Source organism: Acomys minous (genome assembly GCF_964271855.1).
Source record: "Acomys minous genome assembly, chromosome: 19".
In the NCBI taxonomy this organism is placed as follows: domain Eukaryota; kingdom Metazoa; phylum Chordata; class Mammalia; order Rodentia; family Muridae; genus Acomys; species Acomys minous.
Window position 1 is genome coordinate 10,495,622 of NC_140499.1, and position 15,312 is coordinate 10,510,933.

The window sequence follows — 15,312 nt, forward strand, 5'->3', positions numbered from 1 at the left end:
GCACCGGCATTACGAAATTTGGTTTGTATACTAACTAGGAATTGAAAACAGTTCATAAACTACTTGAGAGAATTTTTTTTAAACAAGGAGGTTATTTTTCTCTTAGTTAATAAGATAGAAATTACTATTTCCTTTGATACAGAAATAAAAATAAAAGAGAATATGTTTATGAAAATATGAGAAAATGTACAACTGCCCTGGTGTATCCTGCCCTTTGTTAATGTTTGCTCCTGTCTGTCTTTCCTGCCACCTGTGCTTGGTCTTTGAAGATATTCTACCGAGTAGTCGCAGACATTGCGCCTGGGGAGGAGCTCCTGCTGTTCATGAAGAGTGAAGAGGGTCCCCATGAGCCCATGGCGCCTGACATCCATGGTGAGTTCTGACTGCGCGTGCGCAGCCTCCTCCTCGCGGTACCACGGTGTCCAAGAGGGCCCTCACTCACCCTGTGGTTTCTTCACTTACTTTCTTGGCTGTACAGTGTCTTATCTCAGAATGGGTATTTTCTGGAGGTGACATGTGGCTAATGTGATGGAGAAAACCTCTTGGAAGCTGAGATCCAACCTGAAGTATATATAAAGAGAATTTTGAAGACTTGATCAGAGTATCACCTTAGTTTGGTCAAGTCCCACTGTAAGAATCCTTCCACTCGTTTAAAAAGAGTTTGTTTGTTTGTTTGTTTAGTCCATTAGTGTTCAGCCTGCCTGTTTATATGTGCATGACATACAAGCAGTGTCTGCAGAAGCCAGAAGGGGGCGTCAGACCCCATAAGCTTGAGTGATAGGAGGTTGTGAGCCTTCATGTGGATGCTGAAAATTGAACCCAGGTCCTCTGCAAGAGCATCCAGAGCTTTGAAGTGCTGCACCTTTCTCCAGCCTTTCTTTCCACTTTTTGAGAGTCATCACCAGTAGGCAGTCTTGGGAGCTTTCTTAAAATGATGAACCATCTCTTCCACTTATATTTCTAATACTGGGCAAAGGTCTCCATGGTAGGGAGAAAGGAAGAGATCCTGGACAAAAAGTACAGATGAGGAGAGTTTTACATCCAATGAAGTTATGCCCTGTAAGAACCCTGTTCTAGACTGAAAGATGGAGGATCTAGAGAAACGATCACTAGCAGCGATGTGTGTTCAGGACAGATCCAGGACAACATTCTTGCAGGTCATCGAGCTGAGCTGGTTCTTTTCCTTCCAGTTCCTGTCTCCTACTATAAAGTGATTTAATTCAACACAGTATTTTGAACCACAAATACATTAGAGTACTTTAAAATTGAAAGCGCCAGAGGCCAGGCTCCGGTGACGCAAGAAAGGACCTAGGCTTTCGAGACTCTGTGACAGCAGCTGCCACTATGGCTAGCTATTTTCACACAAACGGTGTCACCCATTGTTGAGCTCCGTTATGTCTCTTTGTAAAGTTTTTCTGAAGGGGTGGAGACGTCTTTGGAGTGTATATTTTCCTCTTGGAAGTCTGACGTGACATTGCCTTTAGACAGGTAGACTTCCGGGTCAGCCTGACTTCCGGGTCAGCCTGCGAGAGTTTGAGCCTGAATGGGGAGCATGGTCTTGCTTGGATAGTGCAGGATGTTTAATGATTACAAATGTGAAATCCAGAGCTCTCCAGGTGCAGGGTTTCACTTGTACATGGTCGTTGAAATGCTAGACATTTCAGGGAAGTTTTTTAAAAGTAGAAATGATAACCACTTTCAAAGAAGGTCCACGTAGAAGTCATTCTTAAGACTGATGCTTATCAGAGCACCGTTGTTTAAAGTTTTCTTGGCACTATAAATATCACTTGCCTTGCAAGTCTGAAGACCTGAGCTTAATTCCCCAACCCATCTAACAAAACCCAAGAGTGGTGGTGTAGTCTTGGTGCTTTTGAGGTGGTAAAAGGCGAGGCTTTGAGACACTGGCTGGTCTGCCTAGCCAATGTAATGAGTTCCAAGAGAGAGAGAGAGAGACCTGTTTCAAAAACAGAAAAGTACATGATACCTGAGGAATGCCACCTGAAGTTATCTTCTCACTCCTACATATACACACACATCTGCAAGCACACTTTTACACACACACACATACACACACACACACACGAAAAGATATATACACACACATAGGCACAAAACATCCTTGAACCATTAGCTCCTTGCTGTTTCAATGTATCATATCTGTTTCCAAACATATAAACAAGTACTGATATATAAAACTTAGAATGCTTAAGGGTTACTTGGATTTATACATCTAAACAAAACACATTTAAAGCATATGCATTCTTCATGATGGACATACTGTATTCTGCATATACATTTTTTATTTGACCTTTTACACATGGATTAAAACCCCCGAGTGAGGAATGTTATTGAGTTCACAGACTGAGAAACTGAGTAAAGTAAGTTATCTAGGAAGACCACGTGGCTAGCAGGCAGAGTCAGCCTCCAAGGTAGTGTCTTCACTATCCAACACTAGGATCTTTCTATACATTGTGCAGCCTGGAAGTTCTTTTTCTTTGTGGGTTCCTGACTGAGAGGGGGAAAAACAGCTCTTGAATATATAGACAGTGTTACAAACCTTAGGAGCAATTTCTCCAGTTACCATTGCTGAGATTTCTGTCTTAGAGGGCAGAGGTGATCGCTTGCAGAGTCCACCCACCCTTGTAACTCTCTGCATATGATCAGACCATGCCCTCTGAGTTCTTTGCCACTGTCCCCTTGTTGCTGATGTGTTTCAAGCTAAGCCCATGCCTTTGGCAGATTATGATAGCAGGCTCTTGATGGGTCTCTCTGTTAGACTTCTCCCACTGCAGATGGCAGAATTACTTCTATAAACCAAACCTAAACATGTCTGTGCTTCCAGCTTCCCGTGATAGCCTGTTCCCTTCTTAACACACACATTAACATCCTCAGTAGCTTCACTTCCCTGGTGCAGCCTCAGCCTTCAATGGGTCATGTGCGCGAGTACCTTCATCCTCAGTGCACACCATGTCCATCTCACCTGGCTGATGTTCACCCATTCTAAAACCCTCCGTGAACCATTCTCTCCAATGTAGCTGAGTTAGGCAGCTGCCTGTGGCTCCCGTGCATTCGTTTGTCATAACATTGTGTCTACGCATATCCCTTTGAGTTTCTTGCGCATGCATTCTTTAGCAAAGTGTATGGCAATTTGGTAGCCGATTACAATGTTTTCCCCAAGCACTTAGTCAATTAGTAACTGAAGAATAACGTCTTCCTTCTACAAAACAGCATATGTGTCATGGTGTTATTATGGGTGTTTCTTAGCATCATGAGCTATACACAATACCTCTGGGGTCATACCTGTGACCTCCACTGAGGGTGGACTTTTGAGTGGGCTCTTAGCTATTGAGTGGAAATAGCAGGAGCAGAGCTCTTTGTACCTGACTTTATAAAGCTCATTGTCTGTGTTTCCCATTACTGCTGCCTATTTACTCTACCTATTTAAAGTACAAATTCATGTTTGCTATTTAACAAAGCCATGTCAATTATCACTGGACCCTAAATAACATAAAATTGCCTCAAAGGGTGCTCGAAATAGCTTGCACTCCATTCTAGGCAATGATAGTTTATCAACAATGGGCATAAGTGTAGCTCAGACAGGGCCTCTGTGTACACTTGTCTTTCAAACACAGTGTTATTGGCTTAGGGAAAAGTAGAAGTGAGTTTAAATTCTGACCCAGTCCCTTGTCTTTTGGCTCTGTAACTAACTGCTTAGTTTTACCAAGCCTTAGTACTGTCATCTGAAAATCTGAATAAAAATCAGACCTATATTTTTTCATACTTAAGTTTTAAGGAATAATGCCTATACTGGCCTAAGAACTGAGATTATGGTTCATAAGGAGTGATTATTATTTCCATTATCCCTAGAACCTGCAAAGATTTAGTCATTAAATTTTATTTGAAGAGGAGATTACATGGTAGCCAGAGTAAATGCATTATTTTTCCAGATTTTTATGGGGTTCTTTACAAACATTATTTTTAATTTTTACATTAAACTTAACTTGGAGGAATGACAGTCAAAACTTCCAGGGTAGGGAAATGTCTCTGTGAGTAAAGTGCTTGCTGTTCCTGCCTGAGAACTTGAATTGGGATGTTCGGTCAAGCATGGCTGTGTGATCTGTAACCCCATCAGGGTGAGGAAGAGTCAGGATCATCCTCAGGGCTTTCAGAGCAGCCAGTTTATCAAAATGATGAGCCCAAGTTCAAAGACAGATGCTGTTTCAGCAAATAGAGTGAGGAGCAATAGCACGAGACATACTAAGCCACCTCCACATGTGTACACATGTGTGGTAAGTCCACTGGCACACAGAGATAGTCTCTCTCTCTCTCTTTCCTTCTCCCTCTCTTTCCCTCTCTCTCTTTCTCTCTCTTCCTCTCTTTCTCCTTCCCTCTCTTTCTTTCTCTCTCTCTCTCTCCCTCCTCCCATCCCCCCTCCTCTCTCTCTCTCTCACACACACTAAAAGCCAACAATGGATTGTGTCTTGTGTAACTCAATAAGGTGGCTGGCAGTGGTGGTGGTTGGTTCCGGATCCTATAGTGCTCACTAATAATTCTTGCACTGTCTCCACAGAAGAGCGGCAGCACCGCTGTGAGGACTGTGACCAGCTCTTCGAATCCAAGGCCGAACTAGCAGATCACCAGAAGTTTCCATGCAGCACACCTCACTCAGCATTCTCCATGGTGGAAGAGGACTTGCAGCAAAACCTTGAGAGTGAGAGTGATCTCCGAGAGATCCATGGCAACCAGGACTGTAAGGAATGTGACCGAGTTTTCCCTGATCTGCAAAGGTTAGCAAAGGCCTGCTGAGCATGGGTGTGTGTTTGCTGTGCAGCGAGTTGTTAGGCTGGAGTTTTACAAGTTTGCTCTGGGGAAGAGTGGAGCTTAAAAACAACAACAACAACAAACAACAACAAAACAAAAAACAAAAACAAATCCTTGCCAGATGTGCTGGTGGCATGTTCAGGAATCATTGTTTCCTTAAAACTTCTTGTCCATAAGGTAGTTACAGTGAACTTGGGTTTGTCAATCAGAAAATATCCCTTCCCTCTCATACCCTCCCCTCCCCTCCTGTTCCCTGTCCTTCCTTTACCTCCTCTCCGCTCTCTTTCTTCCGCTTGCTTCCCTTCTTCTCCTTACGTTCTTCCTAAACCCAGGGCTCAAACCAGAGCCATCACTGTGTTAGACAAGTGGTGCACCACTGAGTGTATCCATTGCCTATAGATGTTATAATATAATCCATTGCCTATAGATTATTATGAACTGAGGTCTTCACTTTACAGGGAATGGTGGCTTTGAGGAAATAAAAGAAGGTGAGGGGAAAAATAAGTAGTGATGTGCCAAGAATAGTAAAACTACCTCTAAATCCTTCAAATGACTAAAAATCTAACCCCAGGCTCACTTTCAAAGATAACTTTTGATAGGTCCATATAGCTCATGGATCTAATTTAAATTATGCATCAAATTGCACACCTTCAAACAAACGAATGTGTTCCGTTTCCTAGTGTAGCACTTTCTAAAGTTAAGAATAGCACTGTAGGAATCTAAATGAAGCAATGGTATAATATTTATTTTTAATAAATGAAAATCACATCTCAGCAATGTAGTTGCTTTGCACAGTCTTTTGAATTTAATTCAAGAATATCTTTTATTTGACTGATGGAAACACTAACACTGGAACTTCCCCTTCGACAACTATTGATAATTCTTCTACAAAATGCAACTTTATGTTCAGAGATGCTAATAGGTTTTCTCTGTGTTTATTTCTACCTCGTGGGTTTTACTTTGGGTTTGTAAAGAATTTTAATAATCACATTCATTACTTTGTTTTTTAATCTGGAAATGATCTTTGGAACATATAATTAGACTTCCAAGTGAACACATCACACTGTGTTTCCATGGGAACGCTGGTGTATCAGATGGCCTTGCTCAAGAGTATGAATGGCTAGGTGGGTTCTAGACACAGCACCTGCCCCACCTCATGCTTTCCTTTCCTTTCTTCCTTCCTTCATGGCTGCTTTTCCTTTTCCTCTTTCCCTTCTCTTACTGCTCTGCGTTCTATCTCTTCTCCTGCTTCAGTCTGTATTAGGAAATGATTTTGTGCAAACGCCATCCAGTTTAAGGCATGGATGACTAGCAGACATTGAAGTTTAACCAGTTCCTCCATGTGACTTAGTTGAACAGATGCATCTCGAGCTTTGAAAATTCCTGCCCAGCTTAGTTAGTTACCAATGAAAGAAGAAAATGGGAAATAAGAGTGTTTACCTAGCACCCTTGACACCCACCTCCATAAATATAAACCTACAAAGAGCATAAATCAACAATTTACTATATATGTTTAGTAAAATGTAAATTTATAAATCTCTTTTAAATATAATCATACCCCAATGTTATAAAATATAAAATGAAAGCAGAAGATTCCAGCGAGAAGAGAAAATGTCACACAAATAAATATGATCTCTGGTGGAAAAAAAAATGGATTTCTCACTTCCTTTGGGAAGTGGATAGCAACTGTTGCTAGGAAGCGCATTCTGGATCCATTAAACCACTGGCCAGAGCTCCAGGTAGCTCCACTATATGCTGAGGGTTAACTCTCATCCAGTCATTGGGTGGACTATGGTACAGATCCCTCCAAACTTACCTTCCGGAAGCCCAGGCAGATGCAGAGTATATTATCAAGCACTTGGGTACCATTTCACCAAGTGTTGTGGGTGGTCACAGATCATATACTGTAGCCTTACCTCAAATTCACATTTCCTGGGTATTTCCTTTATCATTGAATGCTGCCATTGTTGCTGATCTTGTCAACAGAATGTGATACAATCTTCTTTCTGCATCCCCATCCAAAATCTTTGAAATTCTTTATTTAATTTATTTATTTGTGTGTGTGTGTGTGTGTGTGTGTGTGTGTGTGTGTGTGTGTGTATGTGTGTGTGTGTGTTGCATGTGCACAGCTATGTGTGCACATATTGGCATATGGATGAGGATGGCAGAGGACAACCTTGACTATCATTCCTTGGAGGCTGTCAACCTATTTTTTCTTCTTTTTTATTCTGAGATGGTGTTTGTCTTTAGCCTGAAGTTTACTGAGTAGCCTAGACTGGATGGGGTGAGTCAGCTCACCCCAAAGACCTTCTTGTCTCTACCTTCTCTTCTTGGATTCCAAGTATGTGCCACCATGTCAGCCTTTTTTATGTGGGTGCTCGAAGCTGAGTTCTGCTCCTCATGCTTGCACGGAACTGACTGGGTTATCTGCATGGACCACCCCTGTTTTTTGTTTTTTGTTTTTTTTTATCAGAGCAGTTGACAGTGATAATGCCATGGGACAAACTGTACCTTATGCTACACAGGACAAGTAAAGCAGGAAATGTCCCCATGCTTCATCATCCCCCTACTGAGCGCTATGCACTCACAGCATGCTCTTGGACCTGGACCGCATCCTTGTAGTTAGGAGAAAGAACAAGACTCAGAGCACATGGCAGTCTTCTGCCACTGGGACACGGGGATTGGGACTTGACATACACATACTGGAATACGTATCAGCAATGGTGTGCCCTCCCTCCTTAGCTGCTGCTGATGGTAAAATCTCAGCCACTACAGAGGTTCCTAAGGATGCCCCGACTCAGCTCATGTGCATTGAGTTACTGAAATCTCTCCCAGATCATTTAGGATAACTTCAACTTCTTTGGAAAACAGAGGACTCTGTGTCATAGATAAAGATAGGGGATTTCTTTTAACTCTGCATCCCTGTTCTGTCCTGGTACTTGGTGTTTAGGAAGATGTCAGCGGCGTTTGCAACTGGATGGATTCATAGAGTCCCAGAATAAGTTTAGGTACCAATAAGAATTGGAAAGAAACTATAGAGAAAAATAAATGTGAGAAAGGTATTCTTAATTTATCAAGATATCAGAGCAAGTACTTTATCCACTTCCCAATTCCACTCATAACTGCTGAGGACCGGTGTTTGTGGTGCTAGGTTATCAACATTTGATAGCTGATATTCAAAGGCAGAATATTGATCTCAGAGGAAAAAGAGACATAGAAAATTAAGTGTCCAAGCTTGGCAGTTCTAATAGCTTTTAAGTGTGGAAAGCTTCAAAGAGGCCCAAATCAGAGAGGACAGTGGATTCAGTAGCAGGGCTATGCTCAGCTTCTACAGTGGCCACAGAAGGCCAAAAAGGTCAGTGTGGCCTTAGTTCCACCTATTATGGATGGGCAGTATGTTGTAGGTGTATGTATGTATGTATGTATGTATATATGTATGTATATGTATGTGTGTGTTGTGTGTGTGTGTAGTGTCAGTAGAAACTAGGACTTTTAAAACATTATGTCATAGAGTTCTTGAAAAATAATGTCTGGTATTGTCTAATAATTAGGGCTGTTAGTATTATTATAAAAGGAGGGCCACGTGTAACAATTGATTCACAGAATTATGTCTCCTTTAATCTAGTAAGTGTTTCCCTTGTCAGATTCTTCCTCTCTGTCTCCACTTATTGTGCGCAGTACATTTCTTTTCCTTTCAAAATCTTACATGTCCTTGGTGGTGTCTAACATCTTTCCTCTTTCCTTCTGTTTTCTGTAAAGGCATGATTGCTTCCTAAGCCTTACCTGGGCTTTGCGTTCAGTGGTTTAACAGCAAGGATATTATCACTTATTTATACCAGAAAGTATACAATAGATTACCTGGATTTGTCATTCAGGGCAAATTCTAGTGTCCTCATTCTTGCTTCATTCATTATAAGAATTAATTAATTTTATGTAGAAAACTACTCCTTATTGTTTATTTCATCACCCTAAAATAGAGTTTCCACCAGAGGGAAAGCATGGCATGCTTATGCATCTTCCCTTTTATTTTCTGGTTTCACAATAAATATAAGGGTGAGCAGCAAGGTTCTGTTTGTGCATTTTTAATATTCTTTTTGCGAAATGATTCACTCTTATTGGTGCTTAACCCAGACTGCCTTTGGATAATGCACATCGTCTCAAATTAGCATCCTAATGTCTTCTGAGATTATCGCCTTCCTTTTGCTCCCTGCAAAAACAAAATGTTGAGAACCTAGTTTGCATGCCTTATCAGACCGGGCAAAGGCTCTCGGGAGCGCTGGCCACTGTACATGTGTGCATGTGGTCAAAGGACAATAATGCTGCAGGTGTCCTCCAGCTGCAGGGGTAGCTCATTTTATTTCCTTTTTGTTGTATTGGTGCAGGTTCATGCACTACTAACTTAGAAAAGGAAGCCAAATTCTCAAGAAAGAAAAACTCAAAGCACTCTAAACTTTTAAGCATAAGTAAACTATCTTGTGAAGACCTTCTACTCATGTTTTTCTCCCATTAGGAGTATTAATACTATTTGACTTAAAATCTGTATGCTTTTTCATGAGCTATCTACCTATTATCTATTACCTATATTATCTATCTATCTATCTATCTATCTATCTATCTATCTATCTATCATCTGTATGTCTATACATCATCTATCATATGTCTGCCATCTATTTATCTATTTCTATTATCATCTTTCTACATATCATCTATCTGTCTATCTATCTACCTATCTATCTATCATTTATCTATCTTCTTTTTGTCATTATCATCATTGCATTCATCTATTATCTATATACATATAGCTCTGTGAATCTCCCCACACATCTACCCACCGATATAAAGGCTCTAATAGGAAGTTATGTTCGGTTCTCTTTCCTATGTGACTAGAGAAATACCCTTTATATCTAGAAGTTGCATATGTTAGGGAGAATACCTACCTTAGGTCTTTAAGCATTTCACTAACATGTTTTATATTAGAATGAAGTAAGTAGCAGCAATCAATGTTGCTACTAAGATTATATCACAAATCTATAATAGACAGATAACTCTCTCCCAGAGTTCTAAATTACCACAGACAATCCTTGTTAGCTGTGTCAGATTTATTCCTAACAAGGGTCGATCTCTGTACTGATGAGAAATATAGTCTGGGAAACATAGCATGTACTTCTATCCATCAAAAGACTATTTTTTTTCTCTCTTTCTTTCTTCTCACTTCAGCTTCCTTCTCTCTCAATTCTCTCCTTGCCAGTTGGGTTAGTAATAAAGTAGAATTCTGTTTATGAATGTGTTCCTGGTCACCCTGTCTTATTAAATCAATTGTTCTCTTAACAGCTTGGAGAAGCACATGTTGTCACACACTGAGGAGAGGGAATACAAGTGTGATCAGTGTCCCAAGGCATTTAACTGGAAGTCCAATTTAATTCGCCACCAGATGTCACACGACAGTGGAAAGCACTATGAATGTGAAAACTGTGCCAAGGTACAGTGAATTTGTAGGCTACTCACCTCTCTATCCTCTTCTCTCTTAATTCATCACTTGCTACACTATATGAAAACAAGCCTTGAGAGGCGGGCCTATAAATACCTTCAGAAAAGCAGAGCGAGCGCTGTATGCTGCTGGAAGGCATTAGCCGAGTGCATAGAAACACCTAGCGTGTATTCTTTTTATTTCTGTAAGGGAGGAAGTGAGGCTTAAAGGTGAGTTGCAGAACTAGGTGTCAGACATCCTTGGTAAATTCCCGGTTCCGCTACTGACTTAGCAAGGCGGGGTTGTTTTATAGCCTCCTGGGGAATAAAAACTGTATCCAACGTGCATTACTTGTTCCTTTTAATAGCAATTGGTGAGGAAAGTCACATAAAGCTTCTGAGTGCTTACTCAGAAAGAATGGGAGACTCTAACTTTTTTTAGATTTTCCATCTAATCCTTCTTTTAAATCATAACTTTGTACTTGCTGAACAGCACAGGGCCCCTGTCTTAAAGGCCAGAGCTGTACAACACTCAAGGTGAAATGACAGCATTTGGGCCACAAAGTAATCTACAGAAACAGTCATTCAAAACTTTCATGGGTTTTGTTTTTCACGATGAGCACAGAGATGTCCTGGAAAGATTGCTCTGTATGCCACAGCTTCTCTCATGGCAGTGGGGACTGGGTCAGCTGAAAGAGTCTTCAGGAATAATTTATTTTTGGATGTGTTACTGGGTTTCTCATATATTTTTATTTAGTCAAATGGCCAAAGGAAACACTCCAGGTTGCTGGAAACATGCAGAAGAAATGCTGTGTTTGAGTTTAACTTCTTAGGGAAATTATTTAAGTTGATTTAGGGTGTTTTCATCAAAATCTTTCAAATCCTGTGTGCAGTGTGTGTTTATTTTAAAGGGTGGTTTTAATGGTGACTTGGTCAGAATTCAGTCTTTGGCCCTAGGTGCTACAAAGGCCTTGGCTACAGCTTGATGGTGTCATTCATTGTGTAGTCCAATAAGAGATACAAATGCATATCCTGTAAGAAGAACAAAGAATTGAATAATTTCTGCTTTCTTCCTTAAAGGAGTGTCTTGCACGTTGGAAGTACAGCTTTCACTAGTCTTTGATAAAAACAAATAAAAGCAGGACAAAGAAAGTTCCTTCTTGGGCCATCGCACTGCTCTTCTTTCTTGCATCTCTGAGAGAAGTTTCTGGATTAATCAGTACTCATTTCCTAGCAGGTTTTCACGGACCCTAGCAACCTTCAGCGACACATTCGGTCTCAGCATGTCGGGGCCCGGGCACATGCTTGCCCGGAGTGCGGTAAAACATTTGCCACCTCATCAGGCCTCAAACAGCACAAGCACATCCACAGCAGTGTGAAGCCCTTTATCTGTAAGTTTTTAAACACCCCAGCCTCCTTCCTGCATCTGTCTCTCCAGGAGCGTGGCCACACAGGGCCATCGTGGGTGGGACGAGGTTACCCTCTTAGCTTTTTATGGTCCAAACCAGAAGGACTATTTTATATCATAAGAACATATTTTATAATCAGATCCATGGCATTTTTGTCTATAATCCTTGGGGCGTTTTCTTTTAGATTAAATCAATATCAGGTAAAGAGTAGGGAAGTTGTTCAACAGCGAAAGGGAAGCCTCCCTAGGTTGTGGGAATTTAATCAAGACAACCAGGTTTGTCTCACACTGTAAATGTTCATGGCTTTGTAAAACAGCCAATTACAGATATCACTAAACAAGATGAAGTGATTACAAACTTGTTCTGGATCACAGGGGCTGGAAGAGCCTCACCTGAAAAGAAGGATTACGTTGCTGTGTGTGGACTAGAGTGTATGTATGGAGGGGTGTATAAAATGCTGGAGTGTAACTGTGAAGAGGGTAAAATGCTGCAGTGTATGTGTGGAGGTGTGAAAATGCTACAGTGCACGTGTGGAGGTGTTAACATGCTACAGCGCACGTGTGGAGGGGGTAAAATGCTACCACGCATGTGTGGAGCGGCTAAGATGTTCTTTATTTACTCCTCCGGCTGCTGTTTAAGTTGCAGAGCCGTAGTTCTGGGCCACTTGCAAAAGGAGAGTATTTTCCCTTTGATGCTAGACAGGTTCCCACCCACTGCACTCAAGTAGATTTACAAGCTGCTTGCTTTCGGGGGACATCCCCTTTGCCCACCTACTTGGCACACTCCTGGACTAAGCACTTTAGGCAAGGAAAGGAAAACTCAGCTCCCGTTCTTTTGTTCACCAGTGCGGGTCTGTTTCTGGGTTGTACCGCAGTAATTCAGGAGGTAAACCTTAGTTCATGTAGGCAACAGCTCCGGGGCCCTTTGTTGCCACGCTCTACTATCTGGGTAAATACGGGGATGAAGTGAGCTGCACTACCAAATTCTAAACAGATTTTGGATCCAGAGATGGGTGGGATTGTTGACGCATTACCAGTGCCTGGCAATATCTCTTGAGTTTCTGCGTTTGGCACTCCGTGAAAACCAGCTCCATCCAGGCCCTCCCCCACACCCCCCCACACCCCCCCCCCGCTTTGGTTTATTTGCTTATTTATTTATTTTGTCAAGCACTGATGGTTTGCAGTAGGTATCTGAGGTGCTGCTACACGACCCGTTGGCAAGTCCCCTCATTTTCAGTGCCAATGTGGAGTTGCCAGAGACTAACTGTCTTGTTCTTTGCCTTGACACAGCCTTCTTTTGTGCTTCCAAGTGCCAACAGTTCTTGTCTCTCCTTCTCCCGGGTACTAGAGAGTCTGTTTTGCTTAGATGTTCTGTTCCCTGGGTGGAGTGAAGACAGCGAGGAGATAAACAAAGGGTGCCCTGATTTCCCTGGGGAAGCTCTGTCGAAACCATGGGAAATTAAGTATACAATAGGAATTTTAGATTTCTTGTCTTGAAAGAAATAGAAAAAAAAAAACATTCATAACTAGGCCCCAGTTCCCTGTAAGCCTGCTTGGAAGTGCTCTAGGCATATTCTATTAGTTTATTTCAGACTCATCAGAAACAAATGTTGGTAAGGTTTATGTTTTGGTGAGAAGAACAGAATAGAACATAAGAAACTCTGATCACCTATCTCACACTTTATCTGTTTTTTTAACAACAACAGCCGGAAGCCTCGGCTTCATCGTTGAACACTTGCGCCTGCACTATGAACCATGTTAAAGTAAACTGTTCCACTTTCAAGTATCACATGTTGTCCTTTCTTATTAAGGCCACAGTCAAATAGCTCCCTTGAATGCATTCTCGGCAATTACTGGTACATTTAAATAACAGATGACTTTCTTCAAATATCGAATCTGACAGTGAACCACGGAGTAATTACAAATAATAGCCGCGCAATTTCAGAACAAAGCGGGTTAAGGATAGGAGTGGCCACACAGCTGAAAGGCTGGAGGTTCACCTATGGCTGCTATCTGTTTCTCTCTCAAAGGCCACACACCATGATTTGCCCCCACTGGTGTGTTTATGACAACTGTCTCTTATTACAGTGAGCACAGGGTCCCTAGCACTAAGGTAATTACTCATCGCCTTTACAGCAACCTCCAGCCTTCCCAAATAGAAACCACATGCTCTAATAGACAGAATATATTCAAAATACTTCTTAATTTGTTTAAGAGGGACAAAGATGCAATGTTAACTGCAGGCTAATTCCTCGTTACTAAGTAAATTACAGTAGAGTGTAGACTTGCACATCCATTGAACCATTGACCTGGAGCCTGGCTATTGATGTCTCAGGCCAATCTTCAAGAGTGGTAAACAAAGCTGCCGACTAAGGAAACATCCCAGAATCTATGTTTATGATATCAGACACAGGGTCTTCCGTCCTGTAGCAGAAGATGCAGCCAGACAAGTGAAGTGCGTCTTCTGTTATTCCAACGCTCATGCTGTAGCTTTTCCTGAAGTCATCCCACTACATGAAAGAAGACGAGAGAGCAACATTTCATTTCCAAAGCATGGCAACTCCTGCATTTGCACTTGGCTGACTACCCATTAAGACATTTTTTCTCATGGTATTTTAAACCCCACAGGATAGATTAAAAAATTAGTATACTTGTATAATTCCAATAATATATTATTTCATAGTTTCTTGCATTTGTTTGTAACTGAATCAGTGTAAGACAACCATGTGGAAGTCTGATTCCCACTCCTCGTCCTCTGTTGATTTTATTTAGTGTATCAAGTGATGTGAAGAGTGCATGTGTGGACAGAGCCTGTTTTAAATGCTGTTGGAGCAGAATGGGCAATGTCCTCAGGTAGAAACCTGAAAAGAAAACATGGCATCTTCTCTTCCTACTAAAATCCTGTGACAGTCTCTGCAGTGTGGCAAAGGCTCTGTTCATATTAACAAGCACACTGATGTGAGGCAATACTGCTTGCTTAGTCTTTATCAGCAAAAAACCAGAAATGCAATCACTTAGCACTTCCTGTTTGTTGAGGGGGAGGACAAAGCTCCGGTGAGTTCTGCTTGACTGCATTCTATAAAATCTCCTTTGCATGAATTGTTGTAAAAGTTAATATGGTTTTGATTCAAGTTTTTGACTCAACCATTCGACACTTACAGACAGCGATCACTCCAAAGCAGTTAACTGTCGAATTTCGTGTTTATTTTCTTGAAATCAATTTGTTTCAACAATTGCCAGCAAAGCATATCATGTTTCTGTGTGCATAAAACATCCACAGATGCATTAAAGTGAGCTCCCACATAAAGTAACTCATCCCCAGAAAAGTTTTAAAAAAATTATGATGCTTAGGAATTTGATATTATAATCCCGCAAGACGTAAATTGAGTTAAGTCTTACTTGAAAGGGTGAAGGGTTACAAAGTTTGACCTTAAAATATACTCAGAAGTCTTGGCATGTCTGTGAGAAGGGGGCAGCATGCTGCTTTATTGGCAAATTCTTAGTTCACTGGGTTGGTGCAGGATCACCCTAGCTGCTGGGTTCTTTCAGGAACCGGGTTCTCACAGCTCTCTCCTCTGCTTCCCAATGTTTGGCCATCACACCCAGAAAGGCCAGCC

At 41.4% G+C, this 15,312-nt stretch overlaps 1 protein-coding gene across 10 annotated transcripts in view; it reads left to right on the forward strand.

Moving 5' to 3' along the window:
* MECOM (MDS1 and EVI1 complex locus) overlaps nucleotides 1-15,312 on the forward strand; it is a 568,506-nt gene that overhangs the window by 522,563 nt on the left and 30,631 nt on the right. For 7 of the 10 annotated variants that reach the window (XM_084768610.1, XM_084768616.1, XM_084768614.1 and 4 more), the window contains 4 exons: nucleotides 270-372; nucleotides 4,571-4,787; nucleotides 10,153-10,300; nucleotides 11,522-11,678. In XM_084768610.1, coding sequence (XP_084624736.1) covers nucleotides 270-372; nucleotides 4,571-4,787; nucleotides 10,153-10,300; nucleotides 11,522-11,678 — 625 coding nt within the window. The remainder of the gene's footprint in view (nucleotides 1-269; nucleotides 373-4,570; nucleotides 4,788-10,152; nucleotides 10,301-11,521; nucleotides 11,679-15,312) is intronic. The other 3 variants (XM_084768613.1, XM_084768615.1, XM_084768611.1) reach the window with 1 other exon arrangement.